The sequence below is a fragment of the Sceloporus occidentalis genome, unplaced genomic scaffold (assembly GCF_023333645.1).
Source record: "Sceloporus occidentalis isolate IW3139 unplaced genomic scaffold, rSceOcc1.0.p SCAF_8, whole genome shotgun sequence".
NCBI lineage: Eukaryota > Metazoa > Chordata > Lepidosauria > Squamata > Phrynosomatidae > Sceloporus > Sceloporus occidentalis.
This window is the reverse complement of record NW_028316988.1, coordinates 14,795,775-14,822,166: the sequence shown is the minus strand read 5'-3', so window position 1 is coordinate 14,822,166 and position 26,392 is coordinate 14,795,775. Positions and strand designations below refer to the sequence as shown.

General features: G+C 43.9%; 1 protein-coding gene across 2 annotated transcripts in view; it reads right to left on the bottom strand.

Annotated features, from left to right (window-relative positions):
• ASTN2 (astrotactin 2) overlaps positions 1-26,392 on the bottom strand; it is a 321,258-nt gene that overhangs the window by 168,733 nt on the left and 126,133 nt on the right. For both annotated transcript variants that reach the window (XM_089534892.1, XM_089534893.1), the window contains exon 5: positions 12,003-12,110. In XM_089534892.1, coding sequence (XP_089391018.1) covers positions 12,003-12,110 — 108 coding nt within the window. The remainder of the gene's footprint in view (positions 1-12,002; positions 12,111-26,392) is intronic.

The window sequence follows — 26,392 nt, the reverse complement described above, 5'->3', positions numbered from 1 at the left end:
TTATGCCATTTTTAAACATTGGCACCAATTAGACGATGCTCTAGAGCCGTCGGATGGCAGGCAGATTGCCAGAGAAAGTTTCTTGCAAAGTGGCAAACGCCTCTGGAGATTTTGAAACTTTCCATAACATGAAAAGGGCCTCATTCCCACTACCATTTAAACCGGAGTGTTAATCGGTTTGAACCGGTTCAAATGACCCTGGTTCCCACTTAATCCAAATCGCTGAAGCGATTCCAAGAGGGGCGGCATGCGCTAGACCCATTCAACCCGCATCTTTTTGACGCTGATTTCTTTCCGCTTCTTTTTTGATAAATTGATTCCGCACAAATGTGAACTACGAGCAGATCAGAATCAATTGATTCGATTCATTGGTGAATGGGAACCATGGGTGGGTTGTTTGGGAGGGAGGAAATGCAATCGGGACAAATGTAGTGGGAACCACGCTCCGCTGTTGAATCGATCCATCAATTCGGATCACATTTCAATTTATCTGTAACTGGGAGTGAGGCCTAGGAGACAAAAGAAGTTGGAGACGGCTTTAAAGGGGATTACTAAACACCCAAGAGGCAGCATGGTGTAATGGTTTGGGTGTAGGACTTGGTTTCTGGGGCTCAATTCTCTGCTAAGTGATGGAAACTCATTGGGTGACCTTGGGCAAGTCACATCCTCTCAGCCCTAGAAAGCTCCTTAGGGTTCCCCTAATGTCTTGGATGTACACCACGACGACGACGATGACGACTACTACTACTACTTCTACTACTAAATACCCAGATATGGTTCTCCTGGATTGACTATTTGCTCTCTCCTCATCCCCCATCATCCCTATATTGCAACAAACGTTGCTCATATTAGAAGCACACCTCTCATAACGGTTAGATGTCTACAAAACACAGCTTAGATTAGAAGTAAACATGCACCCATCACACACGCACACAGCAGAGTTATGACTCTCTTAATTGTTCAAGCTCCCCATGAAAATACAGCCCTAAATAAACACTATAAATACACAGTTGGGAAATCAGCCAACCAAAACAGAACCAACTTTCATTACCCTTTTTTTTAATCAGCTGAAAATCTGTTAACTAGAGCCAGATGTGGGTTTGAAAATTACGAGCGAAGCGTTCCCTCTGTCAGAGACAGTGGTAGTATGTATCTCAGGACAAATCCCACCTTGAGAGAATGGCAGCGATGTAGAAATTCATTACAAGGGGGAAGAAACATGTCTAGGCTACTTTAGACACACAGTAAAATCTTGCACACTTCTCAATAGAGCAAATGACAAGACGCTGATACGATGCTCTCGCTCACGGCAGCCTCGACACAACAACAGCCATTGTGTATAATGGGGAGAGGGAGAGAAGGACGATGGGTGCAAATCTGTACATACTCAACAACTCAAGGAAGCAGCCGGAGATGGTGGCTCTGTTTGCATGCGTGTCTAGTTTCCATCCCATCAAGCAAGTTCTCTGCCTACTAATTATCCTCCGTTACGTAAAGGCAGAAACTCATTAATGCAATGCCATACTACCATCTTTCCAAAAGGTCCTGCTACTCAAACCATTGAAAAGCAACACAAAACTGAAGGTATGACATGTATTCCAAAATAAATAAATAAAACAATACTAATTACAGATTAAAACTATTACACATATCTTAAGCGGAGAAGTCCCAGTCCCATCTTTGCATAGCAGGGATGGAAAACCTTTGGACCTCTACCCTTGGATCACCCATGACCTTTCTCGAGTTTCTTCCCATCTTCTTTACCGATGGCAGACTGTTTGCCTGCCTTATTCCCCCCCCCCCCAACGTCATATAAATTATCCCCTCTGCCCTCCAAGCTCTTACACTATATTACACGGCACAACCAAGGACAAGCTTTCCATAAAACTGGGAGCTAACTCATAAATCGGACCTATCACTCTGCAACAGCGAGGCTCTCCCCAATGGACTTTCAATGGCAGACATTTCCAGGAAAGGAGATTTCAAACATAAATAAGCATTGATCATCCTATCTTTCCAGTCCTGGATGTTTGGCTATTCGGGAAGCATTTCCGGATGTTCATTTTCCAAGGCTGCATCCGCACTGCGGAAATAACCCCATTTTGCACCACTTTAACTGCCACGGCTCAACGAATCCTGTAGTTTTGTGAGATGTCTAGCCTTCTCTGTCTGGTGCCCCATAATAAAACAATAATAATAAAGTAAGAGTTTTATTTATATCCAAAGTGGCTTACATAATTAAAATCATCCAATATACATATAGGCCTCATACAAACAGGCCAAAATAAAGCTGCTTCAGGTCACTTTGGAGGTATGCTGTTTAAATGATGCATGTGTCCTAAGAGTCCGGAAGCCGCGCCAAAGTTGCGCTCCCGTCCTTAGGACTGGATCATGGCTTTGACTCAGCTTCCGGACTCTTAGTATGCATGCATCATTTAAGCAGCATATCTCCAAAGTGACCCGAAGCAGCTTTATTTTGGCCTGTCTGTATGGGGCCATAATGTCTCAATATTAAACTACCCAGTTCCCAGAAGTCCATAGGACTGAGTCATGACCGTTGAAACTGGGTTATTCCTCCAGTGCATATACAACCTGAGTCTCCTCCGATCGAATTGAACTCTTTTGCCACTTGATCATTTATTTATTTATTTTTAACAAGGATCCTTGATAAAATATTGTCCGCTCAAGTATTTGTCATTTTGCATGGTCTGAAAAAAGATGACAAAATGAAACAAGCCCATTTTTATAGACGTGAAATCCATCTGGATTCCTAGGCAAGATTTGTGAGCGCACGCCGGAGGAATTCTTTGTGGGGATAAATCCATATCTTCCTTCATTTGCTTGGAGTATTTATGGACTGCTTGTCACAAGACACTTTGCAACACACACACACACAAAGACAAGCGCACAACTATGGCTACTGCATTATCGTATCCGCTGCTTAACAGCATCAGAAAGAATCCCCCTTCATCCCAGGAACACCAGAAAGAATACAACTGATATCATCTATGAAAGATAATCAGGCGAGTTAAAGCTAATGATCGAAAGGCTGCCCTTTTGAATCACTCCTTTTAAAAAAGGTTCTTTGTTCTCGTCGTCTCTGTTCTGCTTTTCTTGTTTTAATATATAAAAATATCATTAAAGCTACAATTAATGACTTTGAATTTGGTGTTCGAGCATAAAAGCCAAGAGAGGAACTGCGCAACAAATTGCTCACACTCGCAAAAAAAAGGACATTACCTTACATTATAAAAAATGTTAATTAATTAATTAGTGTCAGGGGGTTGCAAGTTAATATCCGGTTTCACTGCAACAGAGTTTCTTTTCACAGCTGCTAAATCTGTTGATAACCGAAGTATCGTCCCCTCCAACTCTTTTAATAAAGTTGATGATGGAAAACAAAGCCATTTTTATGGGTTCTGGTGCAAAAAATCTCAAGGGTTCCGGTGCAACAATTTCAAGGAGCATCTACACTGAAAGGAAAATCCATTTTAACTCCAGATTAGATCCACATTGACCATGGGGTTGTCTACACAATCCACACACACACACACGCCGAGGTGAGTTTGGGCAAACCATCTATGCACAATTCTCCATTGGTCTGATAAACTGCAACATGCATGGCCCTACAGCCACAGATGCTCCGTTTGTTCACCTTCCATATGTATGTCAATGAATGCATTTCTGAGCTCCTCTCCCCAGTCTCACAATAATATCACTGTAAACTGAAGTCCCCATTTATTGCTGTGTGCCTTCAAGCCATTTTCAAACTTATGGCGAACCTAAGGCAAACCTATCACAGGGTTTTCTTGGGAAGTTTCTTCAGAGGGGGTTTGCCATTCCCATCCTCTGAGGATCCTTGCTCAAAGTCAACCAGTGGTTTTCCATGGCTTGATCTGGGATTTGAACCTTGGTCTCCAGAGTCATAGTCCAGGGCTCAACCCACTGCACATGCTGGCTCACAATACATGCACTGATATCCAGATTTTGCTATTTTATGTAAGGGGCACCATTTTACTATGCCATCGTATTTAATGGGACTTGAGCATCCATGGATTTTGTTATCCATGGGAGATCCTGGAACCAAATCCCAGCAGATACCAAGGGTCCACTGTGCTCAATGAGGATGATGTTCTGCCATAGTAGGTCTCCCCTCGGGAATAGGTTTTGAGTCTCTCTTTCCTCCTAAACCTGGATTTTGCATTATGTAGAGAGATCTTGTAGCACCTTTGAGACTGTTAGTCTTAAAGGTAGTATAAAATCTCTCTACATATGGATTCTACAGACTACAGATGCAAGCTACAGGAAAAGAGATTCCACCTGAACATTAGGAGGAACTTCCTGACAGTAAGGGCTGTTCGACAGTGGAATGCACTCCCTCGGAGGGTGATAGAGTCTCCTTCCTTGGAGGTCTTTAAACAGAGGCTGGATGGCCATCTGTCGGGGATGCTTTGATTTGGATTTCCTGCATGGCAGGGGGTTGGACTGGATGGCCCTTGCGGTCTCTTCCAACTCTACGATTCTATGATTCTATGACTAACACAGTGAATTTTCCAGGCCAAGAGCAGTGCAAATATTTGGGCTAACAGAGGACTTGTTTCAAGTAATGTCCATAGTTACTGGGAAGCCTCTCTTACTTAAGTGATGACCATCAGAATCAAAGAGTTGTTTTGCAGTACTTCCTAGTCTTCACCTCTTTCTTTAACTGGAAGCTCTAAGATGGTCTTATGTTGAGAAGGTACACAAATGTCGCTATTTGTTGAGCAAAGAGAATAATTTCTCTGATGGAGGCAGAATCCAAACCCACGCTTCCCTCTCCAAACCAGTCATCTGCCATTCGCAGCAGGGTCAATGGAGACAGCAAGATCTTTGACTTAAAGCAGAGGGGCATGCTGACTCCCACAACTGCGCAGCCGGCATCTTCCATTCTTCCGAAGATCCCTCAAAGCCTTTTCATAATCTGTCCCTAATACCCAGAGTCTCAGCTGGCGATAGACTTTAGTCGTTTTAATGCCCGGTGCATTAAAATAAATATGCTTTTCGGTGGAGACTATTACGCTTCAAATATTGATCTCTCCCTCCCTCGAGTGGCGCGCAAAGCAGACTGCGCTGGCAAATCTTGTTTGGAAATCGCTTCCTACTGTTTTAGGAGAGACAACTCTGCATACGCAACCAGTGACCGAGTCCTGCGGCAATTCACAGACTGACACATTTATTGCTCCGTGTCTTTCTATTGACCAAGATCCTACTCCATCATATTAGGAAGCTCTGGAAGGAGAGAACGGAAGCAGAGTATCACAGGCTGAAACAATTCAGAACCGCAAAGCAAACAAGAAACCAAAATAAAGAGGATAAGCCTTGGGGACTTTGGAGTCTTTGTATTAGCCTAGCTGGGAGCATTAATGGACAAAAGCATAATCCCTAAGTGCAAAGCTGCCAAAGAGACATTGCAAATGGGAAAGTGTTGATCTCTTCCCCCGTCTTGAGATTGAGATTCTCAACAAGGAATTGAAAGCATGGAGTCAACACGGGTTAAAAGGAAGCTTCAGCTAGTGCAGAATATGGCAGCAAGGTTGGTCACTGGATGTTTCAGGGCTGACCATATAACACCGGTTTTGCAAGATCTCCATTGGCTGCCTGTTCGCTTACGGGCACAATACAAGGTATTGGTTATAACCTATAAAGCCCTAAATGGCTTGGGCCCAAGTTACTTGGAGGATCGCCTCTCCCCATACAATCCGCCCCGCACGCTTAGGTCAGCCGGGAAGAATTTGTTGAGGATCCCGATGGCGAGATGTGTGTCAACCTCGCAAAGGGCCTTTTCCATCTCGGCCCCTAGGATCTGGAACACCCTTCCCAATGAGCTCCGCTCCACCACCTCCCTGGATCTCTTTAAAAAGAGACTTAAGACCTTCTTGTTTTGGCAAGCCTTCCCCGATGCTCCTTGATATCATGTGACTCCCCCCTATATGTACTGTACTATCGACTGCACTCAGCTAGCTTGGATTTGATGTAATGGTTTTAATTTGTATAATTTTAATGTTTTTATTGAAGTTTTATTTATGTATTGCAATTTTTAGTCTGTATTTTGTATTTTGTTATTGCAATTTCTATCTGTACACTGCTTTGATCACTGCGGAAAAGCGGTTTATAAATAAAACTTATTATTATTATTATTATTATTATTATTATTATTATTATTCAAAACTCACACTCACCCACCTTGGCCTTAGGCAACCTTTTTGCGGTTGACTTTGTTCCTCAAAGACCATAGGGGGGGAAATGGACTTTTCACCTCCAATTTTGCATTTCTATGGCTGATTATAGGCTGATGATGAAGAAGGTCCTTCCTGAGCAAAACTTCACTCCATGCATCGGAGAAAGTGGAACAAGTCTACAAAAGGTGATGATACAACTTCTTTTGCACAGTTTGTCTCAAAGGTGCCACAAAATCCCTTCGCAAACTGATATTTCAGACTAACACAGCTGTGTCTTTGAATTCTTGTCCCCAAATCCATTATAGATTGATAGTTCCTAGTCTTTGGAGGAGCAGGAAACATCCAGTTCCATCCTCCATAGGACATCCCTTCCAATATTTAAGCATGGTCATCGTGTCACCTCTTAACCTTCTTTTTCTCAGCCCAAACATCCACAGTTCCCTAAGCTGTTTCTCATAGGGCTTGGTGGTTTCCATACCAACGAAGCTCTCTCAATATGGGCATTATATGACCCCTTGAATTAAAATATTTCCCTGGATGAACTACCCCTTTGCGTAGTTCATAGTCCGGACGAACTACCCCTTTGCGTAGTTCATAGTCCGGACGAACTACCCCTTTGCGTAGTTCATAGTCCGGACGAACTACCCCTTTGCATAGTTCATAGTGCGGACGAACTACCCCTTTGCATAGTTCATAGTGCGGACGAACTACTCCTTTGCGTAGTTCATAGTGCGGATGATCTACCCCTTTGTGTCGGACATTCCTCCTTCTCCCCGTTCCTCTGCCTTCCTTGGCCAAATGAAGATAACTGCTCCTAGTTATCTCAGCTCTCTTTCTTCCCTTTGCAATTACAGCCCAGCCTTGATGGAACAGCCTCTTTAACTTCCCTTGGACTGTGATAGAGATAACAACATTTACATCTGTTCCTGGAGGCCCAGGATTTATTTTTTTTATTTTTTATTTCCCCCCCCCCCCCCCATGTACTGTATCTGATACAGACTTACCAAAGTAATTGAGTGTTTGAGAGTGAAGAATTATCTCTCCAGCTTGGTCCTTATCTTGACAGCGAAGCAACACTTTTAATTTAATTTTGTTCCAAGCACGCTGGTAACAAATTTTACTAATCGTTCCACTCGCTCGCCCAACATGTTTGGGTAACAAGGAGCCTCTTCCCCCCGCCTCTCAAAGCAATAAAACACAAACTGGTGTGCCAAGGAGGGAGGAAAAGGAGGGGATTGTGTGCCAAGGAAGTGTTGTTGCTTTTCGCCCCCTCCGACAAGTGAGCTAAAGTGGATGCTTGCAAAGAGGCGCTAGCAAACAGTCTAGTAGAGAGCAAAGCCTGAGGAGGTGGCGGTGGGATATCAGCTAGGCTTTCTACCACGCTGGGTTAAGACAAGGCCTTCAACATTTAATGGATCAATCTGTTAGATGTCTGGAACAATCCTATAAAGATAGCAAGTGTGAAGGGGAAGAGATCGGGAGGACAGCTTTATTTTCTCTCAATGACTCCCTCAGCCATTGACTTCTGCAAGAGGGGATTTTAGTACGCAAGATCCAAGGTTCAGGTAGATTCAAGCCCATTCTGGAGACATGCCAGAGGAAGGAGTGCTTGGATTGTGTCTTCCTTCATGGCACAAGCCGGTTGGACTGGATGGCCTTTGGGGTCTCTCTCTATGATTCTATGACTTCTTATGGAAGAGATGGGCAACATGTTGGACCACAACTCTATTAGGCCTAGACATCCCAGTCCATGATGAGGAAAAGAGGGCTTGGGGTCCAAATGTCAGGATGGACACAATTTCCCCAGCCCTGCCTTAAGGGGTGATAGCCAAGGGGCATTTTAAGGCTTTTGAAGACTTAAAAACTAGGGATTTGGGTAAATTCCATTTGATTCATAATTTAATACAAGCTAAACTACTGTTACAGAGTGGGAAAGGACACTCTATATGGCTAGCCCTATGCTCATGATAGCCAGCATGGTGTAGTGGTTTGAGCCTCAGACTATGATTGTGGAGACCAGGGTTTGGATCTGATTCTGCGATGTAAACCCACTAGATGACCTTGGGCAAGTCACACTCTCTCACCCTTAGAGAAAAGCAATGGCAACAGGACAAATCTTGCCAAGAAACCCCTACGATAGATTCAATTTAGGGTTGCCATAAGTTGGAAATGACTTGAAGGCACACAGCAACAACAGCAACATGGCTTGAGCCATTCCTAATCTCTGGTGGGCCAAAAGGAAAGGCTGTTTTCTTGCTGTTGTTGTTGTGGATACACAATGGGACAAGGTAAAGCCTACAAGCAAAGTCCCAAAGCATTTAATTAAGACCGTTGAAGATGGATAGATGCAATTCTTAAAAAAAATCATTGGTGGTCATTGGAATAAGTTGAATTGTAGAAATGCTGGATCAAAGAATAACAGGCAGAGTGGAATTAGTGCATCTTTCCATGCAAGATATTGATCTGATGGGCCTCTTCCAAAGACACACCTTAATTATTCAACACTAACCTTTTATATCAATATAAATTTGGGTGAAAGGCAAACAAATAGTCAGGGCATTACCTTCCCCTGTCTTCCTTTTTCATTCCATCTATCTCATTTGCTCTCCTCTGAAACAGTGTCTGTTGCCTCTAGAGGCAGGAGAGGATCAAAGGGATGCTTTCGAATGTGTAACAGATTCCGAATCCCTAATTTTCCCTTAAAGGGGGCCTTGTTTTAAACACCAAATACAGAAGCAGATCAAAGCCCAGATTCGTATTTCTCTAACAGCCCTCGGAAAGCTCTGCCGAGCCAGAGAAAGAGAGGGAGAGATGTACGTAGCGGCTGATGCAAAACCAAGGCTGATAATTGGGCTCTCCTAACATGTCATCAGACATTTCTGCAAATCAGGGGAAGAACTAGAGATCTGGGATGCTTGCCTGATGGTGGACCGGCTTCTCTCTAGTCCTATAACAAAGGGAGAAAGGTGAGACAACAGGGGAGTGTATTGCAAGCCTCTGAACGATAAGAGAAACTCCTAATCTCCGGAAAGCAGGCTAGGAAACTGGACAAGAGGAACCCAAATCCCTATGGTCTTCATTAGGCTATAATGGGATGGCAGTGTTGGTTTATGATGCAGTAATATGGCCCTCAATGGACGCATCTGCTCAGTGTGTTATCCTGCCAAAGGAAGCTACCAGATTATAGTTGGTCAAGCAGCTATTTGCCCAAGTCCAAGGGCGAAACAAAGAAGAATGTGCAACCCATAAGGTATTCCTTTAAGCCAGTGGTCCCCAAACTGTGTTTTTGAAGAGATTTTGGACTTCAGATCCCAGAAACATCAGCCATGTTGGTCAATAGTCTGGGTTTCTGGGATCTGAAGTCCAAAATCTCTTAAAGAGCACAGTTTGGGGATCACTGCTTTAAGCCAACATTGGCAACATGATGGTCTCCAGATGCTATGAACTCCAACTCACAAAAAAACCCCATCAGTATGCCATGGTTCAAAACCCCAGAAGGCACTTAGTTTGCTAGCCTTGGTTTAGGGAATACCGGCAAGGGAAGCACTCTTTCTAAATCTAACACAGGATAAGAATGGAGGACAGAGGAGGCTGCTCAGATCCTGAAATCTTTGGGAGAATCCCTTTGTTTTCTTTCAATTCAGTTCTAATGTTTCTAATCTGGACAAGAACCACAGTACCTTGGAGAAATGGTTCCCAAATTCTGGTCTTCCACATGTTTTGGAGTCTGGCTCCCAGAATTCCTAACTGTTAGCCAAGATGGCTGGGGCTTCTGGGAGTTGAAATCCAAAACACCTGGAGGACTAAAGTTTGGGAACCTCTGCCTTGGAGGATAGCTTTCCCCTTGTTGTTGTTGCATGCCTTCAAGTACTTTCTGAGTTATGGAGACGCTAAGACAAAGCTATCATGGGGTTTTCTTGGCTAGATTAGTTTGGTGGAGGTTTGCCATTGCCTTCTGCTGAGGCTGAGAGTGTGTGACTTGCTCAATCATTTATGATTGTTACCCGCCTCGATCCTTCAGGGAGAAGCGGGCTATAAATAAATTATTATTATCCTCCTCCTCCTCCTCCTCCTCCTCCTCCTCCTCCTCCAGTGGGTTTCATGGCTGAGCATGGAATCAAACTCTTCTCTCCAGAGTCATAGTTCAATACTCAAACATGAAGCCATGCTGGCTCCCTAGCTTTTCTGTAGGATTCAAAGCAACGATAAAACAAATAGAGCATTAAGGCAGGAGAAAACAGCATCCCACTTTACCCATGCATCTATAGCCAAATCCTCTCATTCTAGTAGCGTTAATATATTAAATATAGGCAACCTTGGTATGCAAAGGGATCTTGCAGCACTTTTGAAACCGAGTGTGCAAAAGAAGCAGTAGCATTTGGTAGACTTGGTCTACTTCCTCAGATTCAGATTCCTGTCTGGTTCTATGTAGAACTTGCATGGTTTTTTGCGAGAGGGAAAGTCGTAGCTCCCACCTCCGACTTCCAATGAACGATGTATTTCGGAAGACACAAAGGCCGGCAGGAAATAAATGATAATGATGATACTAAATACCATGCCAAGCCCCAGGGGATCCTGAACCTATTATCTGGCACACTTGCAACATGAGCGCAAAGTCCTGCTTAACTCTTCCCAATTAAGGAAAAGCTGAAACCTCTCACCAGCTTTCCAATGGGCAGCTTTCCGCCTCAGCCGCACATTTTACACACCGTTTTCATCAATGAAATCCAGACAATCTGAGACTATATTTAACCTTAGTTCATTAAAATTTTATGGAACACAGACTTCCAGACTACTATTCTCCCTTCCTCTTCAAAACGCAAAGCCGGCCATGTGTGCATTTCGCAGAAATAAAGCAAACACCTGCGTCTCTTCCCAAAAATGCAGGGCTACCGAAACCATTTTTAGGTGTGAAGGCAGCTTCAGCCCAAACATGCGTTTTTGAGAAGACCTAATTTCCAAAATAGGTGTAACCAAGCTTTCTGGGAAGGACTGGGCAATTCTCTGCTTGCAAGCCTTGCTACTAAGTAAATGTAGTAGATGCAAAGCACAAAGACTGAATTCTTCCTCAACTTCCTTCATTTCTTCACACTTATTTTTCAAAACCGCTTCCTTACACACCGCAAATGGATAAGAAAATCATCTTCTCGTGCCACATATGCGCAGGGACCTGAAGGAGCTTTTTATAGAAGCAAAGCAAACACAGGGAAAACTTGCAGCTGAAGTTTTAAATTTACCCAGCCTCAATCTCTCTCTCTCTCTCTCGATACCAGAATATAGCAATTTAGACCCCTGTTCTCCCCATGCAGCTTTCAAGAATGATTTGCAGTGTTTGTAGATCTTACTACTCACTCGTCTACATTGCGACTCATATTAATTTCAGTTTTATACGCCGTAGAGTTACTAACTGCCGCTGCTGGTGGTTTTATTTTTCTCCTGTTATGTGCTCTCAGTCATTCTTCCATGGGTTTTTATATCTGTGTGTGTTTATATGTGTGCATTTAATAAAGCAGCAGGACAAAGAATCTCACTGTTAAGTCTTAGAAACATAGAACCATAGAGTTGGAAGAGACCCCAAGGGCCATCCAATCCAACCCCATTCTGCCATGCAGGAATAGATAATCAAAACACCCCTGACATATGGCCATCAACCCTCTTTTTGCCAAAGTAACTCCTGCATGAAAAGTAAAAAAATAGTGACCATTGCGATGGAGGGAATGTGAATTTGTTCAATCCAGGGCCTTTGGATTTGCTAGGTGCACCGCTTTCTGCTCTCGTTCTTACCTTTGCTACGCCGGCGACTCCTGTACTGCTCAGTGTAGAAGGTCAGTTGAGTCTCATCATCCGCTTCAGAGCCAGAATTGCCCTTGGCACGGCCAAACCCAATCCCACCTATGGAGAAGCAAATCATGGCATCAGTGCTGGTTCTCAGGGCAAGACAAAGGTAATCGTGGAAATGTAGACCACTAAGGGTCGTCTCATCCAGCTCCCTGACAGCGCATGAATCTACAGAGAAAACACACAAGCTACATTGCCACATAACCCCTGTTTAAAAAGTGTTCAATGATGGAGATTCCATCAACCTCTAGGTCCTCCAGCGTAGCTCTTTGGTCAACATCCACTGGAAGGTGACCATAGAACTGTTCTGGAGGACCTACAAATGCACAGAGAATTGATCTTTTTTAGGAAGAGAAGAGTATTCCCCTTAGGAATCTCTAGGTCCTCCAGTGCAACCTCTGCTGAAAGGTGGCCACAGACTTGCACTAGAGGACCTAGGGATCCCTAAAGGGAACATCGGTAAATAATCAAATCCCCAAAAGTCAAAGCCGCCAATGTGGAGGGCCAACCGTGGTCCATTACTGGCAAATACGGTCAGCCCTGCACAGTTGCAGCTTTGATTTTTGCGGATTTGGCTATTCATGGATGTGAGTAATACGTTCACTCTAGGAGTTTCTAGGTCCTCCAGTGGAACTCTGCAGTCAGTGTCCACCTGAAGTTGTGCTGGAGGACCTAGAGCATTCCTAGAGAGAACACTTCTCTAGGCATTTATAGGTCCTCCAGTACAACTTTATGGTCAACCTCTGGCCAGACTTGACCAGACTTGTGCTGGAGGACCCAGAGATTCCTAGAGAGAACACTTCTCTAGGCGTTTATAAATCCTCCAGTGCAACTTAATGGTCAACCTCTGGCCAGACTTGACCAGTCTTGGGCTGGAGGACCCAGAGATTACTAGAGAGAACACTTCTCTAGGCGTTTATAGGTCCTCCAGTACAACTTAATGGTCAACCTCTGGCCAGACTTGACCAGTCTTGGGCTGGAGGACCCAGAGATTCCTAGAGAGAACACTTCTCTAGGCATTTATAGGTCCTCCAGTACAACTTAATGGTCAACCTCTGGCCAGACTTGAGCAGTCTTGGGCTGGAGGACCCAGAGATTACTAGAGAGAACACTTCTCTAGGCATTTATAGGTCCTCCAGTACAACTTAATGGTCAACCTCTGGCCAGACTTGACCAGTCTTGGGCTGGAGGACCCAGAGATTCCTAGAGAGAACACTTCTCTAGGCATTTATAGGTCCTCCAGTACAACTTTATGGTCAACCGCTGGCCAGACTTGACCAGTCTTGGGCTGGAGGACCCAGAGATTCCTAGAGAGAGCACTTGTCTAGGCATTTATAGGTCCTCCAGTACAACTTATGGTCAACCGCTGGCCAGACTTGACCAGTCTTGGGCTGGAGGACCCAGAGATTCCTAGAGAGAGCACTTGTCTAGGCATTTATAGGTCCTCCAGTACAACTTATGGTCAACCGCTGGCCAGACTTGACCAGTCTTGGGCTGGAGGACCCAGAGATTCCTAGAGAAAGCACTTGTCTAGGCATTTATAGGTCCTCCAGTACAACTTATGGTCAACCGCTGGCCAGACTTGACCAGACTTAGGCTGGAGGACCCAGAGATTCCTAGAGAGACTTCAAGAGAATAAGAATGCAAAGGAAATGGAAGCAGAACCAGTCCATCAGCTACTTTGAGTTCTTTCATAAACTATCAACTGTCAATAGCCATTTCTTCCATCAACCCACAACAAAGAGGGAAAGTAGCCCCAAGCTACTGTCTGATCTATTTCCATTCCAGCCATCATTGTAAAGAACCATTTCTAACTTTCTCACTGGTATCTGAGTTTGCATTTCCCCCGCTCCTTCTCCCCTCTGCTCCTTTTTAAACATCATCTTAAATATTTTTATTAAAGCCTGTTCAATCCCCCCAATCTATAGCAACCCACAATGTTTATCATTGCTTATTCCTGGGTTTGTGGGTGGGTTATCTGCTGTTATTATGAAAAACGGTTATATAAAATATGAGACACGGCTGTCATGTCAAGGTTGGCATATGATTTCCAAGTCTGGGAATGACGGATTAACTTTTTCCTGTAAGGGAAGTGTTTATGTTATTTTGGAAGCGCAGAGTTCAGGATCATGCTCTGCTGTATGCAGTTTGATGCGCTGTGTCTCGGTGTTGTTTTGAAACCGGTGTGTCTCTCCATTTAGCAACAAAACCATCATTCTTTCCTTCCTCCGCCTTCGGCAAAAATGTATCTTTGAAGAGTACAAAAAAAAAAAAACCTATCTTAAGGAGAAGGAGTTGGGGAGGAAAAATGGAAGGTTTATGGCGGGGGGAAAATACTCTATAAAACTCTATATAGTTCTGGTCAATGAGAAATAAACCATTAATCTAGTTGGCGGCTAATCTGAGCCCTCCGGCTAGAAGCCAACCAAGTCCGAGCTGTGATTTGCTGGCACTCCTTTTGTCTCCTGCAAACCCACAAGGCAGAGCAGAAATTGGTTGTGAACTTTTGCACCAGAGCAACTGTCAAAGCCACACCGCAGATATTAATACAATTGTGATTTCTCTGAGAATTATGATTCTGGATACAGCCAACGCGAAACCCCTGCATACAGCAAGGACAAAGTCCCAGCATATGGCATGGGGCTTTGCTGCTGGTGAGCTCCAAGCCTGAATGAGGATGGAACGTAATAAGCAGGACAGACATGTCTCCGACTCTGAATCCTTTTCTTCTCTCTCTTTTTAAATCCAAAAAGTCATTTATTTAAAAAGCCCTAGTGAGAAATTGAGGAGCTGTAGGTTGTTGTACTTTAGGCACAACTCATTGGAAAAGACAATAGTGCTAGGAAAAGCAGAAGGTGGTCAAAAGAGGGGAAGACCGCACACTAGATGGATAGACTGTACTAAGGAGGTTATGAGTATGAACCTGCAGGACCTAAACAGAGCGGTGGAGGATAGGAGGTCTTGGAGATGTCTCATCCACATGAATCAGGGTTGACTTGATGGCAGATAACAACAAAGCCTGTATGAGGTCTACTTCTTGTTGTTGTGAGCATTCAAATTGAACCTATCATGGGGTTTCCTGGAGCTGCGAGAGTGTGACTTACTCAAGGTCACCTAGTGGGTTTCCATGGCTGACTAACAGGACCTTTCCAACTTATGGTGACCCTAAGGAAACTCTATCAAGGGGTTTTCATGGCAATGTTTGTTCAGAGGAGGTTTGTCATTGCCTTCCTTGAGGCTGAGAGAGGGTAACTTGCCCAGGGTCACCAGTGGGTTTTCATGGCTGAGCAGGAATTGAACCCTGGTCTCCAGAGCCATACTCCAATGCTGAAACCACTCTGCCTTAGTGGCTTGACTTGGCTTCCTTGGCTACCTCCTAAATCCCCATGCCTCTTCCCTAAAGCCCTAAAACATTGGTTCCCCCCCCCACACACACACACATACAGTTTATTTTCCCAGCCTTTCCCATAACTGAGCTTATTTTTTTTTCATCAGCCAAATGCAGGAAGGATCATGCCTTTAGGCTATTTAGTTCCTCTTAGTCAGCCATGGAAACCCATTAGGTGACCTTAAGTAAGTCACACTCCCTCAGCTCCAGAAAACCCCATGATACATTCACTTTAAGGTCACTGTAAGTCAGAAACAACTTGAAGGCACACAACAGCAACAACAAAGCAGTCATTTCCCACTTGACCCTATCAATACTTCTCAAGATGAGGTTTGCCATTGCCTTCCCATGAGGCTGAGACTGTGTGACTTGTCTAAGTTCATCCAGTGGGTTTCATACCCGAGCGGGATTTGAACCCTTGTTTCCAGTGTTGTAGTCCAACACCCAAACTGCTATGCCGCATAGGCTCTCTATTGGGGCATAAACCCAACTTCGCCATGGGTCGAGATAGACTCGCGGACAGCTAGCAACAACAAAAAACTCAAGAGTAGACCCACTGCATCAATAAAATTTACATAAATATTGATTCAGCATTCAGTAAAAGTCAGTGGATGCATTCTAGCTGGGAATAAAAATGTAAATTGAGAAACACACTCCCCCTTTTATTGTCAAAAATAATGGCAAAGGGGGGGGGAGTGGGAAGAAGGAGAAGACACCAAGAAAACAGTTACATTGTGGTTAAGTCTGGTTATTGACAAAAGGAGGTGCCTTAAAAATATACCTCCATCGCGTTACTCAGCAGGTAAAAATGGATTATGGATCTAGTGGCAGAGTTCATATTTACCTCTTTCTCTTTCCCCCCGTAATTTATGGAAAGGCTTTGATAAATATTGCTGTGTAGGTCTCCGATTTGTATATAAAATGAAAAAACGCACGCTTTGCACGGGGCGGAAACTATGATATTTTTGCTTCCCCTTTAGCTATTTTGAGCTGATGCATCAGTTTTTCGGCCACAGCTATTTGCCAGAGCTCCGCATACCAAGAATGCAACATTTGATGCTCTGCAGTTTTCCAGCGCTGAGCTATTGCCGTACAAAGTGCCATTAGCATAAACACTGGATTTGATTGTTATACTTTTCTCTCCCCAAATCTTCTTCTGAATCAGCATATAAGTTTCTGTGTGTATCGGCATGTGCACAGGCGCATGGCAAAGTAGGAGAAGCTGAAAGCGTGGGGTCCTTTCTGTTGTTTGTTTTCATGTTGAGGATGGAGCAAATGTGCTTTCTGCTGCTCCAAAGACTGGGATAAGGAGCAGTGGATCAAGCTATAGGAAAAGAGATTCCACCTCAATATTAGGAAGAATGGTAAGAGCCATAGTTTTTGGTGGGTTTTGGGGTCTATGTGGCCATGTTCTAGAAGAGTTTATTCTTGATGTTTCACCGTCCTGGAGGATGCTGGCGAAACATCAGGAATAAACTCTTCTAGAACATGGCCACATAGCCCCAAAACCCCACAAAATAACTATGGATGCCGGCCATGAAAGCCTTCGACTCCTTGCCCTTTCTTTTCAATGGCTCCTCTAATGCCGAAATGTAGGAAACATCTGGCACAGGCAGATGTTCCTGCCTGCCAAATCCGTCTGGGTCAGGTTGGAGAAATGGAGCATTATCCCCAAATCTAGGCCCAGGATAAAGATTTCCCAGCCTAAATATACCAACTCTCCCCAGCTACAATTGGGAGACTAAAGCCAGCATCTAGACTGGTGCAGCGGATGGACAGAAGTGTTTTGCTGAGCAAAAAAAGGCAAGAGTCTGGGCTCCTGGTATTTACAGCTCCAGGTATTTACAGCAAGCCCTGTGAGTCCAGAGGTTTGCGTTATTCATCTAATTCTGTATCTGAAAAGAGTCTCTGGGGCCCAAACATACATATAATCCCATGGGCCTGTATAGGTCAACCCAAATATTGCACTAAATCAGAGGATGCCTCCAAAGTGATTGCAATATCAAGGCTGCAAATTGGAGAAAAAGGATTCCTCACTCCAGACCCGAGAAGAAAATGAAAGAGCCTCTTGCCTGAAGATAATACTAGCAAGTTCCAAAATGCCCAAAGAAGATTTGCTGCTTCCAGAATGAGCCTCTATTAAAAGCAGCCCTTTACTGTGCTTCCACATCGACGGAAGCAGGGCTAAAAGGAGAGAGAACTGCAAGCAATATTTAATGCACAAAGTGCAGACTAAACGGTTTGGCGTGGGGAGCTTTACAAAAAAGTAAAATAAATACATCTGGATTTATTTGGAGAGCGATTCCCGAAGATCATACCTCTATCTGCCACATCCCTTGCCCTCTGCCAGCCTTATATGTCTCTGGAAGGAAGATAACGCAAGCGGCGTTGCGGCTCCTTTGAGAGTCGTCACCACAATAAACCAGTTAGCAATGCCCAATAAACTAAACGTTTCAATAAACCAGTTCTGTCTCTAAGGTGCCACAGCACATTTTTTGCAGTTTTATATACATTTTCTTCTCTTTGCAGGAAATAATCCACCCATAGAATGAGAGGTTTTGTATCAGTGATTCAGTCAAGGGAAACCAAACACCTTAATTCAGCGGACCCAAGGTACCTGCTGTGTTTCAATGTCCTCTTTAAGCAGGTAATGAAGTCGGGGGGGAAAAGCAGGACAACTTGCTGGCATAGGGAGGGTTTAATAGACTGCCACAACACATCAACACACACACACACCACACACACCTATACACTCTACAAGTGGCAGGAGGCATGTTTCTGGATTGCTCTGGTCCATTCCACAGGTCTCTGTGATGGATGGCGCTGACAGGTTAAATTACCTGGGCTGCACATCTCCAAAGAGCCGGTGACAGGGATATTGCATTTTCTGATTACCTAGAACCTGCACAGGGTTTTAAAACATGAGGACAGAGCAGACCAAAGGGCTGGTTTTAACAGGCCAAAGAAAGAAAGAAAGAAAGAAAGAAAGAAAGAAAGAAAGAAAGAAAGATGAAATGGGCATCTTGATTCACAACAGCTACAAAAAAAGAAAATGGTAACTTGGATAAGAATGGTCTCTGGTACTTGTTGTTGTTGTTGTGTGCCTTCAGGTCAATTGCAACCTATGGTGAACCTAAGGTGAACCTATTGTGGGGTTTACTTGGCAAGACTGGTTCAGAGGAGGGTTTTATAGTATTTTGGATTTTGGTATTCCTGATATGGCAGACTTGACCTTTCTATATGTTAAACCTAAGGATAAACCAGCGAAGAACATGAGGACGATCACCCTTTGAGCATCATGGCTAGCCTGGTAATACTGTCCTCCATTTCCTCAATTCTAGTCTGGACACTCTAATCCAACTTTTCCAAACCATGCCTTCCAAATGACTTTAACTACATATTCCATCATCCTCAGCCAGTGGGGATGATGGTGCCAAGTGGAGGGGGAAGGTTGCTCTTGCCATGTGTCCTTCTGGGTCTTATATAACAAGAAATCATGGGAAATCTACCTTGCTTATCCTAACCATCATCACCACTGCTAGTTTGGGGCCAAGGCCACATCAGGCAGTTTACAGAATTATCAACCGAGATGAAAGCATCGCCATTGTCTTTTCAAAGAGGGTCAAAGCAGATGCTTGAGAAAATTGCTACCTTGGCCCAGTCGATGGAAAATAATGAGAAGTTAGAAGAGAACGGGTCCACCCAACGCGCCCACAGCCACCACATGTTCGCAGTGCGTCTCTAAGAGTCTGTTGGGAACAAAAGCTAGCAGCTGTTACCATAGTTTCTGCCAGGGACACGTCTCAATCAAGGTGTCTCCTTTCTAATCCTGTTTGCTGATTTACAAGCTTGTTAATCCACTCAACATGCTAACACTCAGCCATGTCCCCCGCGGGGCCTTCCAGGAAAGCTTCTGCAGCAGAAGCAGAAGGTGCTTTTGCACCATCTGAACTCCAGTTCCTGGGGAAGGAGACGGGCAAATGGGGTCATGCCACCTTGCTTGAGGTGCCTTCCAGAACCATCTGAGAACAGTCCATATGGAAAACAGAATGCAGGGTTAGCAGGACTCCATCTTTATCCAGAGGGTCATACAGCACATATGTTTCAGTTTTTGATTTTGTGGCAAGGAGGACTATATCCTTATGTGGATTCTTCGTACAGTATGTCCTGGGTATCTAATGGGGTTTGGTTGCAGGATCCCGCTGTGGATACCAAAATGCATGGATGTTCCAAGTCCCCAATGGTTGGTAAAATTGTGTCCTTTTTACAAAATGGAGGGGAAAAAAATCAAGATCTGCTTTTTGGGATTTATCTATTTTTGGATTATTTTGAAGCAGTGGATAGTTCAGTCCATGGATATAAAAAAAACCCATGGTTATAGAGGGATGGCTGTATCTTCCTATATGAACCAGCCCAAATCTTGAGGGTTTACCATTGTTTTCCTCCAAGGCTGAACGGTTGAATCCATGGATGACGAATCAGTGGATACAGAGGGCCAGCTATATCAGTCTATCCAGGAATCCTCTCCATTCCCTCTGTTGAATCCTAACCCTCTGCTGTTGTACCCAGATAGGATGGATGACATGGAAGATCTCTCCAATTTTTAATGATATTACCTGGCCAGGAGAAAGTCAGCATAGGAAGATTTCCAACAGTTCTTCTGAGCATTTGGTTTATCTTTGTTAGTTGTCGAAATAGGAACCAGAGCACAGCAATGTATGATTTGTATCCCACTTTTCTCTCAATGTAGAACCTCATGCACTTCACAACATACAGCTAAGAGTTAAGAGCAACATACAGAAAGAGCAGGAGATCGCAGCATGGACTCAACAGATCATCTCCAACAGCCTATTGAAGAATGAATGAAGGTGCAAACCATGAAGGCCTTTGGGATAAACTGAAACGCAAGACAGGTTTGTAAAATAGTCAGCCTTCCACATCCATGGATTCTGCATGCATGGATTGAACCATCCACAGTTTGAAAATATTCAATGATAATAATAATCATTCCAAAAAGCAAGGCTTGATTTTGCCATTTGATATAAGGGACACCATTTTACTATGCCACTGTATATAATGGCACAGATTTTGGTATCCACACAGAGTCCTGGAACTAACTCCAGCCAAGCAAGGAAGATCTAAATTCTAGTCTCACTGATCCTGACACCTTAACATCAATGCATAGAAAACACGAACGGGCTCCAGTCCTATGCGCATCAATCTGGAAATCAATCTCTCTGAACTCAGTCCCAACGGAGCTCAGTGAGGATTACTTCCAAGTAAATATGTATAGAAATGGATGGCACATGGAGCTGATGACGGATAAGCCCATCGGAAACCAAGCCATGGGAAGGAAGGTAGACAAGGATGGAGAGCCGATGCACAGTGGAAGAGCAGGAGATTTAATCTGCGGCACAAGATGTTAGAAAGCCAATCTCCGGTGATACGATCTAAAAGAAGGAGGAGGAAGGGATCAGAAGGATGAAGGGAGAGAAAGATGTCTTGAGCAGAGGCTTTCTGTCTGAACTCACTGAAAGGGCAGCTGTGAAGGAAATTATGAAGTTGCCACCAGCCAGGCAACAAATGTGCAGAGCGTTGAGAGAGATAAGCCTTGCAAACAGCAAAAGGAAGGCAGGGGGGAAAACTGGTCTGGAAAATGGCAGCAGCAAGATCTGAGAAGCAATCCTTTGCAGGAGAAAGAAGGCAAAGCAAAAAGAACCTCCGCTGTTCTGCCCAAATTGAACACATAGCTTGCAATATAAATTAAAACAAAGCATCTAAAACAGTATGGAATGCAAAAGATAAGAAAGCATGAAACCTGGTAATGGGATGCTCTCCTCTAGGAGGCCCGACTGGTACCAACACTGACCATTTCTGACTTACGGCAACCCTAAGGTAAAACTATTGCAAGGTTTTCTTGGCAAGATTTGTTTCTGAAGGGGTCTGCCACCCTTGCTGTCCTCTGAGGCTGAGAGAGTGTGTCTTCCCCAGGATGGGTTTCTATAGACAAGTGAGGATTCCAACCTTGGTGTCCAGGAATCCAAATGTAACACTCAAAACCACTGCACCAAAGGTATCTTTTTCTTTTCTCATACACATGCAAAATGCATGCACAAGGGAGGTGTGTGAGTCCAAGATGAAATCCAAGGGGGAAAATTACAGTAGGGTTTTTCCTATGCCAAAGAAAACTATGTATTTCATGTGCCCACCATAAATTGACTGGAAACTTCAAGGCACATATACCCACACATATCTATGCAGAGCAGCTAACACTTCACTCATCCCTCCACATTTGCGGCTTTGACTTCTGCGGATTTGATTATTCACGGATTTTATTAGTGTGGTCTCTCTAGGAATATGTAGTTCCTCCAGTGCAACTCTATGGTCAACTTTAGTCAAAAGTCACACTGAAGGACCTAGAGATTCCTAGAGAGAACATTCCTCTAGACATTTGTAGCTCCTCCAGCACAACTCTATGGTCAATGTTTGGCAGATAGTGGCCACAGAGTTGCACTGGAGGACCTAGTGATTACTAGAGAGGTGTTCTCCCAAGTAAAAACACAGTGTTTTTGTTATTTGCCGTTTCCCCACATTCACAGGGGTCTTGTGCACCTAACCTCAGTGAATGTTGAGAGACGAGTGTATTTGCACAATTTTAAATAGGATGGCCTTGTATGTATATGGAAAGATGAAAAGCTTTAGTTTGAAAACTAGACGGTCAGCAGATAATGTAGATGACTGTTCGCCAAAGAGAGAGAAAGACACACTCAGCACACACACACACAAAACAACAACAACAGCAACAACAACAACACAACCAACCTACTCTCCAAAACGAAAGCTTTTTTTGGTGAATTACAGCACAGCGGAGGCCTCCGAAATGCATTAAGCAAAGCCCTGAACGGTGGTAAATTATTCCCCTTGGCAGGATGATCTATTAATCACTTATTTATTTTAAAAGGGAAAGGAGCTCATTTAACCTTTTTTATTTACCTTTGGCAGTCAAGATAAACACTATATTTCAGCATGGGCTCTTCTCCACCTAACAGCTTTATTCTGCTGGGGCTGGAATCCACCATCTGCTTTTAAACAGGGAATCCCTTTGCTGTTTCCCTCCGGCTTCCTTTACCGGTGTTTGCGGTTGTGCAAAACAGTCCTAAAGCACAAGCAGCATTTCTTGAATCCTGGAATCCTGAGATGGTAGTTAAAGTTTCTTGCCCTTGGAGCATGCACACTTAAAGCCTTGCTCCTAAAATATTTCGCATTAAAGGTTAAGGGATTTATTGCAATCCTTTAGACCAATGCTACTCAATGTGGTGGTCCATAGACTGATGCTAGTCCACAAACCATCATTTGCAAGACCCTGGTCAGTTTCTGGGAATTAAAAGAACAGTTATAACCATGTAAATCACTTCCTCTCAACCAAGAGTCAACAGTATATATACCCCATTCACTTCCATGACAGCATTCTCTGAAGATGCCAGCCACAGACGCTGGTGAAACGTCAGGAATAAACCCTTCTAGCACATGGTCCCATAGTCCCAAAAAACCACAAAAAGCTATGGATCCTGGCTGTAAAAGCCTTCAAGTTCACAATTATAACCAATGCACAAACATCTGGTATTAGTCCTTGCTGTTGTTGTTGTTGTTGTTGTTGTTGTTGTTGTTGTGTGCTTTCAAGACATGTCTTGCCATGGCAAACCTCCTCTGAAGAAATCTGCCCAAGAAAACCCCATGACAGGTTCGTCTTAGGGTTGGCATAAGTCGGAAATGACTTGAAGGTGCACCATCACCACAAATTGCTTTGTTAGGGATAAGATTCAGAAAGAGGCTCATTGTCTGCAAAAATGGCACTATTAAAAACGACCATGCGTGCCTGTGTTAAAAGACAGACTGTCACTTACCCAGGAACAGCGATGGATGCAAAGCCCGCTTGGTGCAACTGTCATGCAGCTGTTAGGATAAAATAAATGCATCCCAAATGGACCATTTCATTTAGGAAGAGAGGGGAAGGGGGGGGGGAGGAAGAGAGAGCAGGGGATTGTGAAGGATTAATGAGGCGAAAGGTTTGTGTTTTCAATTGGGACGGAAAATGCAAACATACTAAGTTGTGATATCATCATTTAACCTTAATGTTCAATGGAGTTCCAGTCACTAGCACACCAGAGGGGCAATTAACCATGAGCCGTGAAAATGGGAACTTTCCAAATGGGAGAACGAAGGCCAGAAAATGCACAGAGGAGGAAAAGTGGAAATGCAAAAAAAGCGTTCAAGGGGTTTAAAAGCAAAGCAATGATTTTGAATGACTGGCTAACATGGGAGAATGCAATGCAGGTGTGCCTTGTAGCAGCACAAAGGCCAAGGGATTTGCTGTGGTTGCAAAAAGAAGACATCTCAAAAAGAGTTGTCCCAAGGAAAGGAGGCTATGCGGGTTGCACAGCATGGAGCCATGGCAAATAAAGAGGCGTCAAACTGCATTCATTCTGCAGTGCAGAGGCAGCCACAGCTGCGATAAGGGAAAATGAGAGGAGCAATTCACCCACATCTGGCCAGTCGATCTTTCTCTTGCAGGATTTGTTCCAAGATGACACCTTTCCATACATGCGCACACACAAAGTCGAACCACAAAAACTCTCTCTTTGAGTGTGTCGGAACCACAAAATAAGCCAAACCATCTAAAGGCGCTGAAGAGAAGGAACGTTTCCTTCTCGCTAAGTGAATAATTTATGGCCCGAGCCATTGTCATCATAATAATGGTAATAAAATAAGTTTCTCCAGGCCTGTAGTACAGAAAAATAACACAGAGAGAACGAAAGAGGGAGGGGGGAAATGATTGTGTCTCGGGCTCATAAATAAATGAAAAACAAATGGGGGAAAAAAGGCAGTGAGCAGAGAAGGGATCGAAAGGTTTCTCTTTCCTCCAGCTTCCTATCACCGTTGCAGAAAAATATGACTCCAGCCATGCCAGGCGCAAGCAAAGAGTGTGCGCATGTCTGCATACCCAGAGAGAAGGGGGGAAATAGTTTAGCACACCGGTTTTCCCATCCCCATCAGGCAGTGTGCCTAAAAATACATCTAACATTTATGGAAACATCGTAGAAGCTTAGACTTGGATGGTGCTGGAAAGGTTATCCATTGCTTCCCAACCTTTAGTCTCCCAGATCTTTTGAAATTCAGCTCCTATAATTGTTGACTCTTGGCCAAGTTGGCTGGGGCTTCTGGGATATGAAGTCCAAAACAAGTGGAGGAGCAAAGGTTGGAAGGGTCTATAAATGCTATCTAGTCCAGTGGTTTTCAACTCTTGGTCCTCCAGATGTTTGGAACTTCAGCTCCCATAATTGTTGACTGTTGGCCCAGTTGGCTGGGGCTTCTGGGATCTGAAGTCTAAAACAAAATGGAGGACTAAAGGTTGGGAACCACTGATGGAGTTCAGTCCTTGCAATGATACACTCCCTATCTCAAAAACCTGGTTTTTCACAGTGTCAGAAATAATCAGCCAATATTCCTGGCAGAGGAACAAGTCCAGAATAAGCTGCACTGGGGTTGGAAGTTTTGTGGGATATTTAGCCTTCTCTGTCAAAGACCTCTGGTGCCACCACAAACTACAAATCTCATGGCTCCATAGCAGTTAAAGCAGTGTCAAACTGGATTATCTGTGTAGTGCAGATGCAGCCTAAAACACCTCCCTATGTTAAACTGGATTTTGTACTGCAATATTCACAAAACTGACGGATAGCTGGAATCAGGGCCTGAAAAAGTTACTTTTGGTGCTACAACTCCCACAATCCCCCAGCCAGAATGGTCAAGTTTGCTAAGAGAAAGCTCTCAGTTTGTTATTAGGTTTCCATGCTTCAGTTTGTTGTTGCTTTTTATGCTTTTCTCTCTCTATCCTTGTGCTTTGATGTGGTTTTCACGTTTTATCCCTGCCAGCATTTTGTTGGTTATATACATTTGTTTTTGTTTCTTTAATTGATGTATAAGCTACTTTGAAGGTTCATAGTTTGGGGACAGAAGAAAGAGAGTGTTCCCTTTATGCTCAATAAACAAGCATGGTACTTATATTATTTACTTTCCCCCAAAAAGTAAGAAGGGATGAGACAAATGCCTACTTTTGAAGAACACCTTCTAAATTACCTGGGACATAATCCAAGCTAAAATGAGGAGAGAAAATAGAAATCGAAGGGCGAGGGACATAGAAAGCCAGCTGCTTCTGCCACAGTTCCTCACTGGTTGAAAACTGAAGGCACCCAAAGTTGGGCCCACTTAGCCGGAGAAGTTAAAGAGGTGGCATTATTAGAAGCTGGGAGTCAAACTGCATTTAGTCGTGGGATGTCTCCTGGCTGACTGGGCAGCTTTTGAACCTTGACAACATTGATGGTGCCCTGATTGATAACATTGACAGCCCTGATTGATAACAAGATGGGAACAGCCCCAGGCAAGAGGCTTTGGGTGAATCTGTCATTTTCTATTTTACTAATGAGGCAGAGATGCTCAGTTTCACCTTCACATTGGGAGAGATGGGATGCGGACATAAGTGCACAATGAAAGCTATGTTCTTGTATCTCATCGGGGTCAGCCACGAAACCCACTGGCTGACCCTGGGCAAGTCACACTCTCTCAGCCTCAGAGGACGCTATTGGGAAAGCCCCTCTGAACAAACCTTGCCAAGAAACCCTGCGATAGGCTTACCATCACCAGATATCGGAAAGGACTTGAAGGCACACAACGACAACAGTTAAGGTTGCAGCCTCCCTTCTGCAAACGAGGGAGAAATATGATGTGCAGCTGTTCAGGAATGAGGTGTAAGTGTTCCTCCAGATCATGATAGACTACATCTCTTACCATTCTCTCAACTTTGCCTGGGGATAATGGGAATTGAAATCTAATACATGGAATACAACCAGTCTGCCAAGTGTATACATGTTCAAACAGGCTTAATCTCCCTTAT